At 33.7% G+C, this 20225-nt stretch overlaps 2 protein-coding genes across 3 annotated transcripts in view; both read right to left on the bottom strand.

Annotated features, from left to right (window-relative positions):
• Positions 1-416: 416 nt before the first annotated feature.
• Positions 417-7644, bottom strand: LOC129802609 (phosphatidate cytidylyltransferase, photoreceptor-specific-like). Its single transcript, XM_055848574.1, has 5 exons — positions 6828-7644; positions 6441-6595; positions 6268-6364; positions 1304-1672; positions 417-1209 (listed from the first exon to the last, which is right to left on the bottom strand). The coding sequence occupies exons 1-5, from the start codon at positions 6912-6914 to the stop codon at positions 574-576; spliced, it is 1344 nt and encodes a 447-aa protein (XP_055704549.1). The 5' UTR covers positions 6915-7644; the 3' UTR covers positions 417-573.
• A 5167-nt stretch (positions 7645-12811) lies between these two features.
• The window catches only part of LOC129802607 (activated Cdc42 kinase-like), a 47289-nt gene continuing 39875 nt past the window's right edge, over positions 12812-20225 (bottom strand). For both annotated transcript variants that reach the window (XM_055848572.1, XM_055848571.1), the window contains exons 7-8: positions 17336-18688; positions 12812-13222 (exon numbers count right to left, since the gene is read on the bottom strand). In XM_055848572.1, coding sequence (XP_055704547.1) covers positions 13040-13222; positions 17336-18688 — 1536 coding nt within the window. In that variant the 3' untranslated portion in view covers positions 12812-13039. The remainder of the gene's footprint in view (positions 13223-17335; positions 18689-20225) is intronic.

Here is a 20225-nt window from a genome sequence, read left to right as displayed (position 1 = left end):
AAATGGTTTAAAAGAATCACAGTAAAATGGCGTTTCCAAATCTGCATTAGGTTTTTTTTTATCTACTGCAACTAAGATTTGAGAGCCGTTTTTTCATGAGGAAATTCATTCGATTTCACGCTTTAGTAGCTAAGTTTCTTTACAGGTGACCTTGAAATGCGTGCAACTTGAGTTACTATGTCACTCTGGCATTATAAAAGTGCTATGCAATATCATATGAGTTCTATGTCAATGTGTTTTACATTAATCAAAGAATGGAAAATTTTTCGCGGGAAAATGCGCGGATTGAGAGGCGTCTTTGGATAAAGTCCAAGAACTTAGTTTAAATTTTTTAAGTCATGCTCAAAATAATTTCTGTTATGATTTTGAACTTAATCGTCATGCTGACACGAAACTTAAAAAAAAAAACAGTCACAAACATTATGAAATATTTTATTTACAAATCTATATATTGGAAGACCTTGAGGAATTTCATAAATTCCTTACAATATAACTCCTACTTCAGGATAATTAATATATATAACATTTCCTGTGACATATAACAATATATAATACGTAAGGTGGTTTATGCTTTTACAGAACTCCCAAATTCTCCAGGTGATCCTTGAGTGTATGGTAGAATTGCAATTGCTGATCGGGTTTCAATGTGAAGACTTGAGCTAAGAGCTTGGCTGGAGACGCTGTCCGAATGAAACTGGAGATGTATACATTAACGAATGTTGCCATGAGAAACTGACAATCAAAACGATCCATAATGCCTCCATGTCCGGGAATTACATCTCCAAAGTCTTTGATCTTGAAGGCACGTTTGAAGCCTGAGGCGAAGAAGCCTCCAAAGGGTCCGATAACAGCACTAAAAAGGCTCAGCCAGAGGGAGTGTATCATAAAGGGAAAGACAGTGAAGGTCCAGCCAAAGGCTTCTAATTCTTGTGGTCGGAAGAGGTAACTGGGCTTGCAGGTGGTCACCACAATCCTGCCTAGAGTTTCGTCGTATTCCACGGGACATGTGAAGTAGCTGGAATGGCAGAGACACCACGACAGTACAGCTCCAAAGGCCACAGTTGCTATTCCACCACCGATAAATCCTTCCCATGTTTTCTTGGGGCTCAATTTTATCAAAGGAGTTCGGCCGAAGAACAGCCCGAAGAAGTACGCCATCAGGTCATTGCATATGATCATGGAGACTGGCGTTAGGAACCAGATGAGGCCCTAAATTAAGAATTTAGGGTATTTTGAATAATATTGACACGTATTTCCTCTCGATCTAATCGATCAATCAAAATTTAAAACCTTTAAAACCTACCTGGAAGACATTCTGAATGATGAAATAACTCTGCGTGACGACAATCAACAGGGCAACGTGTGTCCATGCAAACAGTGAAAACTGCTTCAGGTAGTACTTTTTCACGAGTGACAGTACAAACCAGATGAAGCCTCCGCAGTAGAGACTGAAGGAGAGAAATCTATGATACTTGACCAGGAAGTGCAAGTACTCTACTTTGTCCACTAGCACTCCGAAGAAGTCAAGAACATTTTCTCCGTAGAAGAAGTAGTTTGTGGTGAGGAGAAAATACCATGAGAGACTCCGGAACCACGGCAATCCGTGAATTCTGTACACTGAATGGCCAATAGAGATGATCTCTTGGAAACACTTCACCTGAATGGCCAGAATCTACAATAAAATCCATGAAGCATTAATTTTTTATAGAAAGTGAAAACTCCACTGGAAAATTCCCAGACACAAAAATGTAAGAGAGATTCAAAGGTATTCAATATCCGATTTTGTAATTGGAATTTTTCATTGAGAAATTTTTTTCGCGTCAAAATGACGAAAGCATAAATTATGCTATCGCGAAAAACTCCCCCATAAATTAGTCCACGATATAGGGCTCACAAGCTCCTGGTATAAAAAATGCCTTCATCAATATTACTTAGTGTGGGCTGTAAAATCAATTAATGCCCCTGATTAATCAGATTCCCTCAATGAAGTGCATTTGTTTGCCTGATAAAAACGCTCATAGAAAATCTAAAATTAGTGTTGAGGCTCTTTCTGGGTGAGTTATATTATTTTACGTTGTGGCTGCGTGGTCTGGAATATTTCCATCAAAAAATCACAGTACCGTTAAACAGGTTAAGGACAAGGGTATAAAATGGATTAATTTACATAAATTTTGCACATTATACAAAAACAAATACAAAGTTATCAACGTAATGAGAAGAGAAGAATTTTTTTAAAAGAAATAACGATTCTATGTAAAAAGGAGACATTATTTTGAAACAAAAATGTTTGTAATTCACAAGAAGATTTAACATGCAATTATAGTACAATTGTGTATTTTAGCTACTTTAATTTAACTTTAATTAATAGTTGAGACTTGGACTAAAAAGCCATTTTTTCATCAACACAATTTTACTTGCTATTTAACTTGTTGACAGCAATGAAAAGAAATGTAATTACAGTATAGTCTCTCAAAATCGGGCATTTAGAACCGAACTTTCACCCGGACAGAAAAATTCTAGCGTTAAACGGTATGAAATGCAACAATTTTTTGATCATCTACATACTCATCCTAGCGAGCACCGATTTCAATTCACTTGAAAATATATCAGTGTACCAAATATCGTCTAGCTTGCAATTCCGACCACTTTTTTGTTCTTCGAACTTCCATGAATTTTTAGTTTTTGCATACTCTGAGATTATACAATGCAAAAAATAACAAGAAATGTCACTTCGACAAACTAAATGATGTGAAAAAGACATTGGAAGAATTCCAGAACGACAAGGAACTATGAGAATGAAGGTGGCCGAAATAGGCCACCAATTTTTATTCATTTTAAAATTTATTAATAATGATTAATTGACGATGGACTGTCTACATCTACAAGGTTCCAAGCAACACTTCTTAAGAAGAATTATAAAAAAATCAATTTGTATTAAAAATATTACATTTCAAACTTGAGACTTTGGCGCTGGCATGTATGCCGAAATTTGGCACACTTACCCTATATTTTCATCTGAATCCTGCTAACCTTAAAACGATACTCGTGAGTCAATGCCATTTCGATTAATTTGGCTAGCACTTTTTGTGCGAGAACTGCTGACTAGTCAACATATTGTATTATTTTATTTTATATTCACATATTTACTATAAATTCCAAGGATTTTTTGGATATGCAGGAAGTTTGTGGCGTGAGTCTTAGCCTGATCAAATCGAAATTCTCTCTAAATGTGCACACGCTCCAAAAAAGTCACAGTAAGAAAGAATCACAGTAGAATTAGGAACATTTGCTTTGACAAAAATTCTCGAAAAAAGTGAATAATGTTAAAAAAAAAAAAATTAAAACTTTAACTGCCGCACGGACTGTTATGTCATTCAGACAAAGAGTCCCCGGATAAGCGAAGTAGCCTGATCTAGTTAAAGTAACATGATTTCTTTGTCCATTCATTTAATTATTTTGCTATTTCAGAGACAAATGAAGATTTTTTTCTTTCTAGAAGAAAGTATTTAGCTGTTTTATTTCTAGATATCGTCGGTTGGATCAGCAACTGTGATAATTGCATCTTCTTTTTGCCTGCATTCGTTGCAAATGCTACACAGCGGTGCGTCATTTATAACGAAAGCAGACACTACAAAAGAAAATGTAGTTAGCACAGTTGTTGATCCAACCGACGATATGTTAAATCATTCAAATTAGTATCTATTATTTTGAGTTCTTTTTCTTTATAATTTTAATGCTTTTTTTTAATGTATACGTTTTGGTTATCTTTAGTATACTGTAGGGAGTTTCAATAAGAATATAATAGAATAGAATAGAAGATTTATTTGGTTAATGCCTCGGTTGAATGCAACAAGTTGAGACTATACAATATTATACATTTTTAATATAAAAAGACAGATATGTTTAGAACAAAAAGTATACAATCAGATGCTTAACAAGACGAAAAAAATGGAAGTGCTACAGAGTTGTGATAAAAATTAATTAAATTTTTAAATTTTAATATTATTAATAAGGAAAAAAAAATTTGGCACTATTTTCAGGGTGCTGTATTTGATGAGTCAAGAAAGTTTTTCTTCGACGACCATATGATCAAACGCTGTTTAGAGGTGGCTGAATTACCCTCTCTGTAGAAAATTTTTCCGATTTTATACTACAGAGAGGGTCGTTCAGCCACCTCACAGTTGAAACACACTAGTATACTGGTCTACAAAATATATTGGTTTTAGGTTACGCTTGACATAATCTTAATAAAAATAATTCAATTCATAGAAATAAAGAATCACACCCAAGAGAAATAGAGAATGACTTTAGCGATTTCCATTGTTCCTCTACACAAAAAAAAAATTGTAAAATCGTTCGTAAACGTTTGTGAATTTCCACTGAGAACTTAAACGAAATGCTCTAGACCAGAGATGAGCAAGAACCGTTTGAAACCGAATAGACGTCAAAATGAGCTTGTTTGTTTGTCCAAGTAGTGTTTTGCCCATTGACGTAGAATTATCATTTGATGTTTGTTCGGTTTCAAACAGTTTTTGCTCACCTCTGAAGACTGTATAACTCATAACAAAGTTCGTAAAAGTTTGTACTTTTTTCACAAACATTTTTGGTAACATGATTAAAAGCATATTTTGCTCTTTTACAAACATCTGATCGAAAATGTTCGTACACATGCAAAGAGTTTGTAAATATTTGTCAGATCAAGAATAATTAACTAGCAAATGTTTCAATTCTAGTTTGCGGAAATGTACAAATTTTTACGAACTTTTTAGTGGGTTATGATTTACATATTTTACAAGCATTCCGTAAGGCCCCAGTTCGAACAATTTTACGAAATATTTTTTCTGTGTAAAAAAAATCTTAAATTCTGGTAAAAACATACATTGAGAGAAATCCGAAAAAGGTAAAATAACATTCCGGAAATGTTAATTTTACCCTGCAGTATTGATCCAAAATCGGTGTAAATTTTACCCTTTTGAGGTGTATTAGGGGTTAAAGGTATCCTTTTCATGTTAATTTTACCCTTAATAAGATGTAAAATTAACATTAAAAAATGAGGATATAGATTTACACCTAAAAAGTGTTAAATTTCTGAGGATAAAATGTTAATCGCACCCTCTTTTTTTCTCAGTGTGGGGATTCTAACCTAAAACTACTTCTTCTTTGTCAATAGTACAATATCTCTAAGAATGTTAGCTTTTTCCGCAGGTCTATAAATTTATTCCGATAATTCGTGTTACTTTGTCCGAAATCCATATATTGACAGAGCATCGAATCATTCTTGAAATTATGAAAAAAGGTTTAGCTTAGAACATTTTAATTGCTGTTATAATGTTGCGTGAAACAAATTATTTTTGCTGCGTTGCAATTAGTTTTAAGAATTGTCTTATGAAAATCAATACCAGAAAATAGTTGTAATTTGAATAAAACGTATAAAATCAAGGAAAACCTATGTAAGAAAATTACAGCATTTCATGGTTCTAAGTTCAAGCTGTCTCATAACATAAAGTCTAAGATTTTCCTGAATCATTTCATCAAATGAGATTTCAAAGTGTCAATACTTTAAAGTTAGTAAAAAAATCAGGATAAAGTATTCATTTACAGGACGTACCTGACTGCTAACGGTATGTGTGAAACTACCCCACTTCTTTAGATTTACGAATTGTACCGAATTTTTCGTAAACTCGTGATTCGAAATATATCAGATAATGTTCTGAAATTCTGTATTTTGCCCGTGGTCATTGCTACTGATCAACCATTGTCAATAATAACATTACTGATTCACGCTTCTGATCGATTTTTTTTTTGAGTTTATTATCAGTTGCTTGTAATACAAAGTCTACAATTTGCAAACTTAAACCATTAGCGCACTAAAAGAGCTTCATTGCCATTTAAATTAAACAAAAATTATATTGTACACTGAACTGATTAACTTTTTAATTTCTTAAATAAGCACTGTGATTCATTTGTATTGCTCCGGCAAAAAAAAATTCAAAGGAAGCAAAAATGTGTTTTCCTGGGTTTAATGTGAGAATTAATTGATAAGGGGAGTGGTGTTTTCAAAAATTTGCCCGCCACTGTTACTGTTATTGCTCAAGGCGCGTGTTTGCGGTGAAATTGCTGCAAGATTTTGGGTGATATCGTCGGATGAACTTGGAAAAAAAAATAGCGCGAAATAAGTATAGCAATGAAATATCCGGACGTCTGAGGGGCATTTTTACATGCTATTGCGATGGGAACGTTGGGATATATTTGCAAAATGCAACTTACCAAAACAATGAGCCCTATGGGTCCTAGATAGATGATCAGGGAGAAGAGTGAGATCATGACAAAGCCAAAAATTGATCGTACGAGAGCATTTCGCCATCTGGAAGAAAGATTGAAGCTCTTATCTCTGATAAAGTAGATTTTTTTTTTATTGCTTTTTGAGATAATTTTAATACTTCTGTGGGAGTCTTATTAGAAGATGTTTCAGCATCTCGGGCACTTTATCTGTACCCTGGGGTAGTTCTTTGGTGATGGGGAAATTTCTAGTAGAACCAGGAAGTGGTTCCTCCTCTTCCTCTTCATCTGTGGTAGTTCGATTGTCGGAAAAATCCTGGAAGAATTTTTTTTTGGTAATGAGATGGATGATCACATCTGGGTGGCATGTTGGGTGGAGATAAGAATTGACACTTGGGAGGCAGTAATCTTAGCCACTGATTGATTCGACCTCCCGATAGTGAAAAGTTGGATGTTTTCACATGGCCAAAGGCGCTTATCAATTGGCTGTGCATCGAACCACTTCGTTCCAAAGGGGGGCGACCTTTGAAATTCCCAATAGAACTTACATGACGAAACTTATGGCCATTCTTCTGTGGTGATTCCACACCAGACCGCTGTCTCACACTCTTCGTATCCATTTTCACCTGTGTCATTTTATTCTCCACTCACACAAATCCACTGTTATTCACATGCAAATCCCACACTTGGGGAATACTTCCAGTCAAGGAAAATTCCCACACAACAACCAAATCAATTTCACCAGGCAAAACTTGCGAGAGACGCCAATTCATCGGACACGCGATGACAATGGGATGATACTGTTCCGCGGGTGCGCGGCTAGCGTGCAGAGTGTGTCCATTGAATGCTGGCGAATGACTGGCCAAATGGAATAGTTCGGTGGCGATCGAGTCTCAGGTGGGAGGTCAGGTGGTCGCGTTCGGAGCCCGTTATCAATGCCACAGCCGCGTCCTCTGCCCCACAAACTCCTCAGCGGACTGATCGCCAGAGGCGTTCTCGCTCTCCCGCCAACACCACTCAATGCTTCTTTCGCGCTTCGTGCCGTTGAGAACGAAAGCGGAATGTGGATTGCGCGCTCAAGAATTTTCTACGCGTACTAAAAGCTATAGAAGATTGGATTTTTGAAGAAAATAATTCACAGACTCTATGGGGATTTGTACAGAGTAGCCTAGAATAGCTGTCCGTGTGGGATGTCTCGTTCAATGAACCTGATGTTTCAGAAGAAAACCTTCAAGTAGTCTCAAGATTGATAAGAACACTGTTAAAATCGTGATGATCACTGTGTTTAGAAAGAGATGAATTAGACTTTTCTACCAGAGACATTATAACTGAATCTTAAGTCTGGTCCTAATTAAAATAAATAATAATATGAATTCCGTATATTCCATACGCTAACGCTATAAATTATAGCACTTTTATGCTTCTTTTAAATATTAGTTTTAAGAAGAAATAGAGAAAAGATTTAATTTTGATAAATTTTAACATTTTGTATTGACTGGAATTACTTGTACAATCCGCGAAAATATAGTTTTTACCGTTTTCACTTTTTTTTCCTGAAACCCTTTTATTAATGTGAAGACGGTAGTAGACGTAAAAAGATCTTACGCAAAACTGACACTTTATTGCTCTCTTAAATCATTGTTAATTAAATAAATTATCCATCTATCTAATTCTCATTAGTTTGTTTTATTTTTTTTTTTTTGTAATTTACTTGAATATAAAATTTACAAAGTCAGATAGGAGATGATTTCGACCACTCAGAATAAGAAACGAATAACTCGCAGTAGGTGAATTTTACCGGAGAGCGTTTTGAATCTGAGACATGCAGAGTAGTTATAGGATTTTTTAAATGTAAAATCTCTATAACTTTGAAAATAATTATCTTGAAATAATATAATATCCACAGGGAAGGCGGAAAGAAGTATCGAAAAAGCGAATAAAACGATTTTTGTAAAAAATCGAGTTGTTCGACTTATATTCTGAGTGGTCGATTTGAATATTCAAATCACCCAAGTTTATAAAGGGGGTTTTTAGTTTTACGGTAAATTTTCTAAATCGGTTTTACTGAAAGCCAGATTTCTGGGGTGGAATGATAACTTTTCGATACTATCGAATCGATAGTATCGATAAATCTGTATCTGTTAGATTAAGTTAATGATGACTTTTATCGCATTGCCAAAAAATCTTTAAAAAAAAACATATTAATTCATATAATAAAGAATATTGTTAGTTCAAAAATAAAAAAGTTGACACTATCGGAAGTCCGTAGAGGCGCAGAGTAAAAAAATAGCTGTTTAATCTATTGGAGATTGACTATTGGGGTTTGACTCTATCAAGGTCCCACTGTACTTCTAAATAATTCTAATAACAGAATGATGATATTTAGTCAGTATGTAAAAAAAGAAATTGTGATAACCCTAATTTAGAAATAAATTTATGCTAGAGCGATGATTTGTCGCGTTAATAAGTTTTTTTTTTGAAAAAAAAAGAGTTTTGTTAAATTAACAAAAAGAGTATGTCAAAAGGATATTCTTCCATATAGAGTATTGAAAAATTTTCTTAAATTGGTGGCAAATGGATCTTGTTGAGAGTTTGTTAATTGCATCTATTTGTTCGTTTAACAAAACTTCTTTTTTTTTAAACTACAAAGCTTCTTGCAGATCCATTGGACTATTATTAATTAGTTTGAAAAATAAACCGTATTACCTCTGTACGTTCGTTATGTTGATAGTTTATGTTGAAGTCCACAGTTTTTTGGCAAATGAACTTTTAGATTAGATTTTCAATGAAACACTTTTTTTATTGGTGCAACAATTAGGCATTAGGGGAAGACTTCCAAGAGTCACAAAGAGAAAATTCGCATCGTTTGAAAGTTCACTGTGTCCAAACCATGCCTACATTCCTCTAACAAAGAACCTGCAATTAGACTTAAAATTTGAATTCTCTAGTAATCTGTATTAAGAAAAAGTCAAGTATATCAAGAAGTACCTATGTCATAATTTGCTGGAAATTGCAAATTTTTATCCAAGAATTACTTTCGCGCTTCCGTTTTTATGATTTTCCTCTGTTTTATGGGCTATTTCAATATAATTCCAACTCATTCGTACTATTTATGAATTAATTGACCCTATGATGAACCAGTCGCTATATTTTATTGCAAATTTAAATAAAATTAATAAATATTTCCACCGGTCGATTCAAGGAATTTAAGGTGGTCGATATAAGCATATCTGACGTGTTGAACACACTTACAACTCAAGCCGAGAGATGGCTTAAGGTAATTAAAATCAAAATTATGATTAGACTAAATTCCCATCAGTTTCGTACTAAATAATTGATAAAAATCCTAGAAATGTTTAAACATTATTTAATTATAATTACGTTAAGCCGTCTCTCGGCTTAAGTTTTAGAGGAAATTGCCCATGGTTTGCACGGTCCCAAGCTTCATAATGACTAAATTTCTCCTATGTTTCTGAATAAATGTGACTCCGCAATATACTTTAAAAGCAGGACACTCTCCTAGTTTTTAATATACGGGTGCTACAAGTCACATTTATTGAGAAACATAGGAAAAATTTGGTCATTAATGAAGCTTGGAACCGTGCAAAGCATGAACACTTTCCCCTAAGTGTGTCCGGCACATAACTTTATACTAATTTTATGTTGAAGATAGTAACTTCAATCTAACTTCACTCGGGTCAAGCATTCAAAAAATAAAAAAACAAATAAGAACTTAAAATTTTACCATGTGGTAAAATCGACCACTCAGAATATAAGTTGAACAACTCGATGTTTTAGAAAAATCGTTTTATCCGCTTTTCGAATACTTCTTTATATTCTCTACCTTCCCTGTGAATATTATTACTTAAAAGATAATTGTTTTCAAAGTTATAAAGATTTTAAATCTAAAAAATCCTATACTCTATATGTAAAATCTCAACTTCAAATCGCTCTCCTGTAAAATTTACCTACTGCGTGTTATTCGTTTCTTATTCTGAGTGATCGAAATGGTCTTTGTATTTTGTCACTAAGTATTATCCAGAAAATTTATGTAGAAAAACTTCCGATAATATCTGGAGCGGTTGGAAATAGATAATCAGATATCAACTACTCGGATTTTATTAGTCGGTTAGGTGAATTAGCATAAAGAAATCGTTAATTATCCTTGAAGTATCGAGAGAAAAATAAATTAGAGGAAATGTTCCAAATTTCAGATAGTCGGAATATCGGACGCTTTTGTGTCCCATAAATCCATAAATTTTTAGTTTTTCAATTTATACAGTTGTACAATTCCAAAGAAACAAGAGCGGTTTTCATTCAAACATGGGGTAGTTGTAAACACTGCGATTTTTTAAATTAAATATTATACTTAAGAGTTATATATTAAATTCAGAGGATGAGACTTATATAGATATTATACACAGAAAAAATATTTTGTAAAATAACAAGAAAACACGGATTTAACCTAGATCCTTCTCCTCCTTTATTACTCGGACAACGTTTCGGAGCTTGTTGGCCCCTTCCTCAGGTTTGCAAAGTAATGGGTGGGAAATAGGGTCTGGACACAAAATAACTACGTATATACACACTGGACGATAATTGCATGCTGGTGGTCAGAATGTCGACTGCCCGACTGACAGTCGGGCTACTTTTTAATTCGGGCGGCAGTTAAATTCGAAAATAGTTTGCTGACATTTTTCAAGTTCGATTATGATTATCAAATGAAGCAAATATGCTCAAATTTGTCATAATTTGTCTTAGTTTTGATGTGGTTTTGCATTGTTAAGTGGTTTTCATGCAATTTATAATAGCAATGAGCATGTAAACTCAATATGAGTATGCAAATTAACAAAAAGTCGTTACATTTCAAACAACTTGACGCCCGAATTTCTCTCTAATTCGGTTGACATTTCGGTCCCAAATGTCCGAATTTGAGAGAGTCTGCTGTATAGTGAGGTGGGGTAACTGGATCACTTTCCGAAGAGTGCTACTTAAACGCTTGTTTTTGGACTGATGAAATTCTTTTTACTTCTTTTAAATCCAAAGAATTATTCACTGTTTCATTCAGAAACATACTATAAAAAAAATTATCAAAAATATTAAAGAAAATTTATAAAATAATGCTAATACTGAAATAAGTCAGTATGCACTAACTGGGTCGCCTTTTCGCTAATTCACTTTTAATTAAACCTTTGGGTTTAAAATACCTTTTTCACAAGGAAAAAAACAATAAATGTTTTCAATCAACCAACTGTCATTAGCGAAAATATCACTGACTAGAAAATTTTTTAGTGAAGAACCCAGCTGGAATAAGATTGAAATGAGTCGATTACACTCACTTATTTAATGAATAAAATTATTATTTTTGCTTTTTCTCAAACTTGAATAGTTATATTATGTTACTGTAGTGACTATTTTACGGAAATAAAAATAAAAATATTACTTTAAGTGGATTAGTCATAAACGATCCAGATAGAGAAGCGCCCGGATTAGCACACTTGACTGTAAATAAATGTTATTTTTACCACTTCAAAAAATATTCTTTTTCAAAACTAAAAAAAACAAGTTTTCCTCGAGTAAATTGATGGGACATTTTTTCTCGTGCTCACTGTAAAGATTAACGGAAAGTACTTACCTGTATAATTCATTTCAACCATTTCGACATAAAATTTGAATGAAAAACACATAAAATTCAGCGAAAAAGAGCACCGAGTTTTGATTAAAAAATCAATGAATAATGCTTTGAAAGCAAAATATTTAAAGATACCAAGAGAAATATGATCTGAACGAGATGATAAATATTTTCAGTAATAATCTGTCTGTTGAAGCATTGTCTTCACTAATCTGTAATTTCCTTATTTTATATGGAAATTATCAACTTTCTGGGTGTTTCTAATTAAATTTCCTCTTTTGGGGTGGCATTGGGGTCAAAGATATCTACATATCATAATTTAGAAGTATTGTGACTCAGATGCCATCATATTCAGGCTCATAAATAAATTATTGCAAACAGATCAATTAACAAAATATTGCTTCAAGGTTTTTTGCCCAAAGGCTTTTTCTATACGCGTCTTAAACCATTCACTAGCTAAACCAATTGAACAACATATCGTTCTTGTTGATTTAGTTATTGAGTAATATGAGAACATTGCTCGGTAGTTGGAGCATTTTCGCTCTTTTTCACGCATACAAACATACAAAATGAACCACTTGGAGAATTGAGAAGCAGTTGTACTTGAAATACGATGAACTTCCGACTCCACTGCACTTTGTCCTAAAAGATTGTGTTCTCTCTAGTGAAGATTTTCTCTATACGTTTTTCCTTGCCTCTTCACTGCAAAAGTCTCAAACTCACGAGACGAGACAAGATGAATTGTTTGTTTCACGATTAAAATGTCTACCAATTAAGTTGCTTCTCTCCCACAGAAAGATGAGAGATTAGCAAGATGCTAATTAAATGCAGTTTTGACGCAGAATATTTCGTGCCATTCTCCACAAACGCTAATCCCTTACATTTCAATAACTCAGAGAATTTTCTCTGTTAGATCGACATTTTCTTTATTGAAGAAAAATAAAAAATCATTTTCATATTTTTTTTCGTACAAAATAGTTGTATAAAAGTTAAAATTTCCATTCGTATAAAATACTACGTCAATTAGCAACACATTACCGAATAAGTACGATTTTGATTACCGTATAATTTATTTTCCACTTGGTGCGAGTATTCCTTGGCGTTTTCCTCTATTTCTTTCTAAAAAATTTATTTCCTCGTGGATAGTTTTAAAGCTGCCCGTGGCAAGTCCCATTCATTCTCCTGCAGAAGCTCCATGCACATCCCAAGTGCAGTTACATTGCACATATTGGACAATTTCATGATTTTGATAGCCTTGTGGACATCCCAGTCTACAAGCTCCAACGTTTCCAGGCACATTTCCGGAGGGATCTGCAAAATCAGAATGCCAAATTTTGGAATTAAATCCTCAAAAATCTAAGCGTTATGTAGGGGGAATCGTGGTGCAATTGGTAAGAGCGCTAGGTTTGAACGGACATTTTTCACGATACTATAGCAAAGGCCAGCTCATTTCGGGTAACTTGAGCCAATCTGGCCGGGGGAACTTCAATTCAATTTATTTTCATCTCATTTCGTCTTTTTATTTTTGTCCATCGCCGTCTTAGCGTTGATTCCAGCCTCCAGGACTATAATATGCAAATGTCCCTCTGCAGGCTGTATGTTATTTGTTACAATATCATTGTTACATTTCGTAGGCTTCAAAGAAGACTATTGTAAGTCTACTTACAATAGTATAAAAAGTTGGTATCATTGAATGCAAAAACCTTAGGTTTAGATGCAAAAGTTACAAGAAGAAAACTGAAAGGCACCGTGCCCATATTGAGTTTTTTGCTCACAATGTTACTGTAAATAACTTAAAAGTAGCGTTAACCAGCAGATATTCAATGCGTAAGAATGATAAAAAACTTTCAAAAGCTGAAAGTATGGGGAATAGTGCCCATGCTTTGCACGGTCCCAAGCTTCAAATTGACTAAATTTTTCCTATGTTTCTCAATAAATGTGACTTGTAACACCCGTATTTTAAAAACAAGGGGAAAGTGTCTTGTTTTTAAAATACATTGTGGATTCACATTTATTTAGAAACATAGGAAAAATTTAGTCATTATGAAGCTTGGGACCGTTCAGAGCATGAGCACTTTCCCCTACTAATTGAAGTGAAATTAATAAAAAAATAATTTATGCTGTCAAACTTTAAACTTTTCTCCAGTAAAGTTTACATTAGACTTAGAATAGTCTTTGGAACCGAGAAATTGTTCTACAGTAGACCTATCTCTCAAATTTGGGCATTTGGGATTGAAATGTCACCCGAGAATTAGAAATTCGGGCGTCAAACTTTTTGAAATGCAACGTTTTTTTTTGTTCATTTGCATACTTATGTAAGCCCTGATGGGGCTCATCTGATTTATTTCATGAATTTATTATTTATTTCATGAAATTAAAGTTCGCGTTCCTTTCTTTCCCAAAAGACTTGCATAAATCTATACTATTCTTTAGGTCAAAAATTAGATTCAACTAAATTGAATAACGTTTAAAAGAAGAAGAAGAGTCCGAAAGTGTAGGATAGGCATATACAGTGGCGACAAGATAAATAGCACAGTTTCGGACACTGTAATATATGCTTTGTTTTTCGAAAAATTATGCATTTAATGATGAAAGTAATAATAATCAATGAACTTGTATATAATTTTATATTTTTAATATGAAGAAAAAACCTGAAAGTTCTATCAAGAAATTTAGTACGGTAAAAAAATTCTTGAAATGGCACATATTAAGAGGACAATATAAATAGCACACCCTATGAGAAGTGATAATTTACGGCTTCTACTGCAATTAACAACTTATGAATTCTATTTGAAAAGTAAATTTGGATTCATTAGTACTTAGTTAAGTAACTTTTGGAAAAATGAGCGCTTGACAACGAAGGATCATTAAGGAAATCAGGATTTGACACTATTGTAACGTGATTGTATTTCATGTAATGTGGATATCTACTTAAAACTTATCTCAAATTAGTCACATTCGAGAGTTTTATCTTGTGGTCAATCTTTTCCTTCAAATTCAACAGGATTGAGGTCCTTAGACCGTCCTGGCCACCCCAGAAGGTCAATTTTGTTCTGATTGAACCAGTTTTAAAAGCTCTTGGCTGTGTGTTTGGGATCATTATGTTGATTAAAACTTAAAAACCAAAAGCAAATGCTTTTCGATCTTGAAGTATATGTTTTGTCCAAAGATATCTTTCTAAACAAATTTGTTTATATTACCTGATATTCCATATACAGACCATACGCCACTTCGCGAAAAGTAACCCTATACTATAAAATTACCACCGCTAAGTTATACGTTCTTAGTTATGTATCAAGGACAAATTTCTTGACTTTTGGGACATCTAATAATTTTTTTTTTATGTCATATCCTGTGATATTAAACAGGAATACATCGGTTCAAAGAATATTATTCCAGAATTACAGGTATTTTTGCATATGTTGTTTAACAAAAATCAAACAACAAGTACAGTTTCGTTTGGATATCAACTCTGCGCGTCTGGCAACACTTCTAAACCGGGTATTTTTACATAATTGGTTTTCAGTAATGTTTACATCAGTTACTTTTTCAACTTTTGTTCAATTTGTTCCTTTATTTTTGGTACCGCAGCAAAAGAATTCAATTTTACTATACGAAGAATGGCAAAATATTCTCTAGAAATGGTCTTTTCTTCATTCAAAAAAATTTCTTAGTTATCCTAAACTTTTTTATGTATAGCCTGTACGTATATCTGCACAAAAGGTTTTATTTACATGATTTTTTCTGTTCTCATAACTTTGTATAATGGAAATTTGTGGCATTAATGCCTATAAATGATCAAAAATTATTTATTTTATTTATAATATCATAATTTATAAATATTTATTTATAATTATAATTTATTTATAATATTTATAATTTATTTTATTTATAATAATATATATTTATAATATTTAATTATTTTATTTATAATAGGCATTATATTATCTAAAAAATAAAGCATGATCAGGTATAAATATTGATGTTGTATCATAAAACATCAAAATAGGAAAATCGCTGAAGGTGTGCTATTTATTTTGTCGCCACTGTATATGCAAATATCTTAAAAAAAAAGAAATGTGAATTTCGATAACATGAAATTTTCATGACCTAAAATGTGTGCCAGAGCCATTAAGAACTTAAATTAATAAATAACTGTTGTATAATATTTTTTAGTATTCGTGATCCACTTAACCCATTAAGCGGGTAGCATCTTCCGAAACACTCAAAATCAACGGGATTTGTCATGAGGTTTTTTTTTTTTGATTTTTCAAATAAAGTGATCAATGTGAAGTTTTCAAAGGTTATTAATTACAGAAGTTTTGAGGAACACAAAATATTTTTTATTTATTTCAATTTTCAATACAAAATGACGGTGGTGTAGTGCGTGGACTGACTGTAGTTTTTTTTTTTAAACCAAAAAACAAATTTTTTCTTACGGGCCTAAAGTTTCGGTTTGCTCTAAGTGAGAAAAATTGATTTTTTGGACCCACGATTTTTGACCCTCTCGTCCTCAAAGGGTTAAAACTTATCATTTGCTGTGAATATCATTAAAATGGGTTAAGCATTTTTATACAATTCCATATCACAAGATTTAACCTTCTGGGAAGTTAAACAGCCTTTGAAAAGCTTAGCGCTTATCTGAAATGTGTAATTGTATTTTTATCTGGAATGTGTACTCAATAATTTATATCATTAAATATTTTAACTGAAAATGTTCTAAACTCATGAGCTTTTAAAACTGTATCTATTGTAAAAATATTCTTTGACGACAAAATTCGCTAAATACTCTGCTAAGCTAGAACTTTCACTATTTTTTATTGAAAAACAGCAATAAAATAAAATATTGATCAGTAAAATATTTTAAAAATTCTAAAATAAAAAAATCTTGATTGAATGATCTTTTCCAACGCCTTTTTGAAGAAATTTACTGAATAAGATCACTCAGAATAGCTTCATCTGGAGTTAAAAAAAAACTTAATATTTCCTGATCATTTAAAATATTATTCTTGCTTTTTTTCAACTTTTGGGCTAACTTTTCCATTGTTTAGCTCTAAGGCTTGCTAGCAATATTAAGACGGCGGTGGACGCTACATAATAATTTTTATTTATAAATTTTGTTCTTTTATTCTAGAGAAAACATCGACGGAAAATGGAAATCATTCAGAGAAAATGCATCAACTTTTTCCAGAACTTTCGGTTCAGTCTCCAAGCCTTCATCAGTGGTTAAGGTCTTTATCTCAACGAAGAACATAAAGATTTCTCCATTGATAAAGGCTTGGAAACTGAACTGAAAGTTCTGGAAAAAGTTGATGCATTTTCCTTGAGTAATTTCCACTTTCCGACGATTTCTGGAATTTCTGCTTTAGATTGGGACCTTGTTAAGGGAATTAGAAACTGAAAGAAACAATGTTTTCTTCTTACCTTCTTCCCTAAAACTTTGATCATGATTCGCACTTCATCAGATTCAGCTCCCCTTTCGCGTCCTTTTGGCTTTCTCTCACTGAACTCCAGGAGATCCTCACAACTGACTGAGTTCGATGCTTCCTGCAGAAGCTGCGACTCTCCCATCATCATTTGTTCCTCATCGGACGTCGTGTAGCTCTCACTGCTCTCTGGCATGGCTTTTGGGGCCAATCTGGGAGCACTTGTGGCAGAATTCACAGATTCCCTCACTCGATTAAATAGAGCATTGTCAGCAAGTTCATTTTTCTGAACAAATCTCCCCGAGAAATCGCTCTTTTTGCGCTCCATATCCAGATTCCTCAATTCTGAATCACTCCCTATACCTCCTTCGAAGGTTGAACTGTATTTGTCGTAGGTATCTTTCTGGATCTCAAAACAAGAGAACCCATCTACGACATCTGGTGAAGACATCTCTCCCACTTTATTAATCTCACTCTCGAGGATCGACTCGAAGTGGAGGGAAGCTGTATCGGCATTTGGACTGTCACATGCAAACATATTTATACTTTCGTGAATTCCGGGAGTGTCTGCTAGGTCATGACCATTGGAAGCCCTAGGGAGACGTTTTAATATGCCTCCAGCGTCCGTTTGATCAATATCCGGAAGCTTAGACACTTGCATGCATCTCTTGATCAGGGAATTTGTATTGTAATTGTTATCTGTGACATTGTTCACTTTAACTTCACTTCCATGCGTGGATAATTCTGACCCTGGAGACACCTTATTGAGGGTTCTCTGGAGACCCGAAGCTGGGATTATTAGAGCATGTTTCCTTACATGACGCTTGGCATTTGTGGTTATTATCTTATTGCGATCACGGGGAGGCAAGGGAATTGGATTGGAATCATTGGTATCCCTTTCCGGATATGTGTATTCGGTGTTCACTAAGTAACTGGGACTTTCACACATTCCCGGATCTTCTCCGTCAATTGGCACAGAATTGTTATCCCCTTGAACACTTGGCAAGTGCTTTAGCCTTGGTCTAACAATGGGGAAATTCTTATTTCGGAGAATTCTCAGAGGATTGGAATCTGTGACTTCTGGTCGGGGAGCTGGATGACTGGGAACGGCAAAATCTGTTTCTTTTGTCCTTCCCAGACTCCCCCCACCCACCCTCCTCCCAGCCAGAGTTGTCCGAATGAGATTTCGTGGGAGTGTTGTTGAGTGTTTTACACCATCCCCACAAATTGCTCCATCCTCATCTGACCCAGCCTCAAAGGAAGCTTTCATAAAGTCCAGCTTGGACAGAGTTGCCGTAGGCTTCTCCACCAAACTATTGTACGCTTGTCTATGTTCATCCGTAATAGAACTCTGCAATTGCAAGACCAGAGATTGGGGACATGGGAGAGAAATAAAAGATTGGGACAACGAATCAAAAAGTCCAGGAATTTCAGGATGGGGGAGAGGTTTATTGAAGAGAACAGGAGGAAAAGAAAAAAAAATGAGATTGCCAATGAGGGTGGAGGGTGAAAAAGAGATGGTTGAGAAGTGATCCAAAAGAAGAGAATGGTGAAGGAGAAGGAAATTAAAGATGAAATTTTTGGCATGAGAGGCAGAGAGGAGGATGACAACGTAATATTAAATTATAAAAAACAACTCATAAAAATCACTTCAAAAATTAAAGTAAATTCCTCATGAAAGAGAAAATCAATTGACTAAAGAAAAGTTAATTAAACTCGATAAAAAAAGAAGCATTTTGTTAGAATTGTTATAGACTGTTATCTTTGTTCTGAAAAAAAGTTTTATACAGTATTTTTGCCAAATAAATTAAGATAGGGTAAATGTTCTAATTCAAAACCATTTCCAGACGCTTTAACTTTGACAGAAGATTCAACACTTTAAGTTCAATTTTTTTCTAAAGAGAATTACATAAATTTGCTCCTTGACTCTTCTAGATTGTTACTATTTAGTGACAGTTCTTTAAATATAATTTGAAAACTTCTTAAATACAAGAAAAACACACAAGTGCAAAATGTTTCTATTTGAAACAAATTAATCCAAATGGAGACAAGGGAAAGTTTCTAATTGGAGACAAACAGTATAAATGAAACCGCGACGAAAAGCTTGCAAAACCTTTTTGAATTGCTCTTAAGTGCAGGATTTGTTCTTATTCCTGATCTTTTCTCCTTTCCCATCTAAAACAATAAGAAAATCTCTCCAAAAAAAAAATCATATTTCCGGGGTTTCCTATTGAAACATTTGCAGACACTTCAGAAAAACCCTTTGTGTTCACGAAATAGGTAATTATTTGAAAACTTCACGTACCATTAACAATGAATATTAGCAGTTATTTTAACTAAAATTAAACAGAAATATGACATAAATGTTAACTCTTTCGTCTCCTTTGGGACACTGGGTACCCATGGAAACAACAATTTTTTAGACTATCCAGAATCGATAAAAATCCGATTCTTCTGGATAATTACAAACTATAAGGATGTCAAAATCTAGGATATTTTTTTGCAGGATCCCAATTAACTCCTGAGCTTAGATATTTTTGGTCAAAAATCGTGAATTTTCGATTTTCTGCTTCCTTGCAGATATTTGTGACTTTTTTGATATTTCTAGACCAGAATAAGAAAAAACCTCTCGGGGTCAATAAGTATGATAACTAACAATTACAGATTGCATAAATTCGAAAAATATTTTTTTCTTAAATTTTCAAAAAACTTGTTCAAACTTTATGGGTACTTTTTTCCTTCCTTTCCGTTCTTTTGGGGACGAGAGTACCCTTGAGTTTTCCAATTTCCCAGATGAGGAAAAAATTCTTTCTCTGTAAAAGTATCATATTTGACCACTAAGAGTTACAATAAAGTGAGTTTTACTGAAATTCGTTCGCTGGATATGT

This window comes from Phlebotomus papatasi, chromosome 2 (assembly GCF_024763615.1).
Source record: "Phlebotomus papatasi isolate M1 chromosome 2, Ppap_2.1, whole genome shotgun sequence".
In the NCBI taxonomy this organism is placed as follows: Eukaryota; Metazoa; Arthropoda; class Insecta; order Diptera; family Psychodidae; genus Phlebotomus; species Phlebotomus papatasi.
This window is presented reverse-complemented; position numbering and strand designations above follow the sequence as displayed.

What these genes read in the sequence shown, in the direction of transcription:
- LOC129802609 (XM_055848574.1), bottom strand. Translation starts at nt 6,914, where the DNA reads ATGACACAGGTGAAAATGGATACGAAGAGTGTGAGACAGCGGTCTGGT. An exon ending in CTAATAAGACTCCCACAGAA is followed by an intron (nt 6,365 to 6,440) that starts GTATTAAAATTA and finishes TCTTTCTTCCAG; the next exon opens with ATGGCGAAATGCTCTCGTAC. An exon ending in TCATTCAGAATGTCTTCCAG is followed by an intron (nt 1,210 to 1,303) that starts GTAGGTTTTAAA and finishes TTCTTAATTTAG; the next exon opens with GGCCTCATCTGGTTCCTAAC.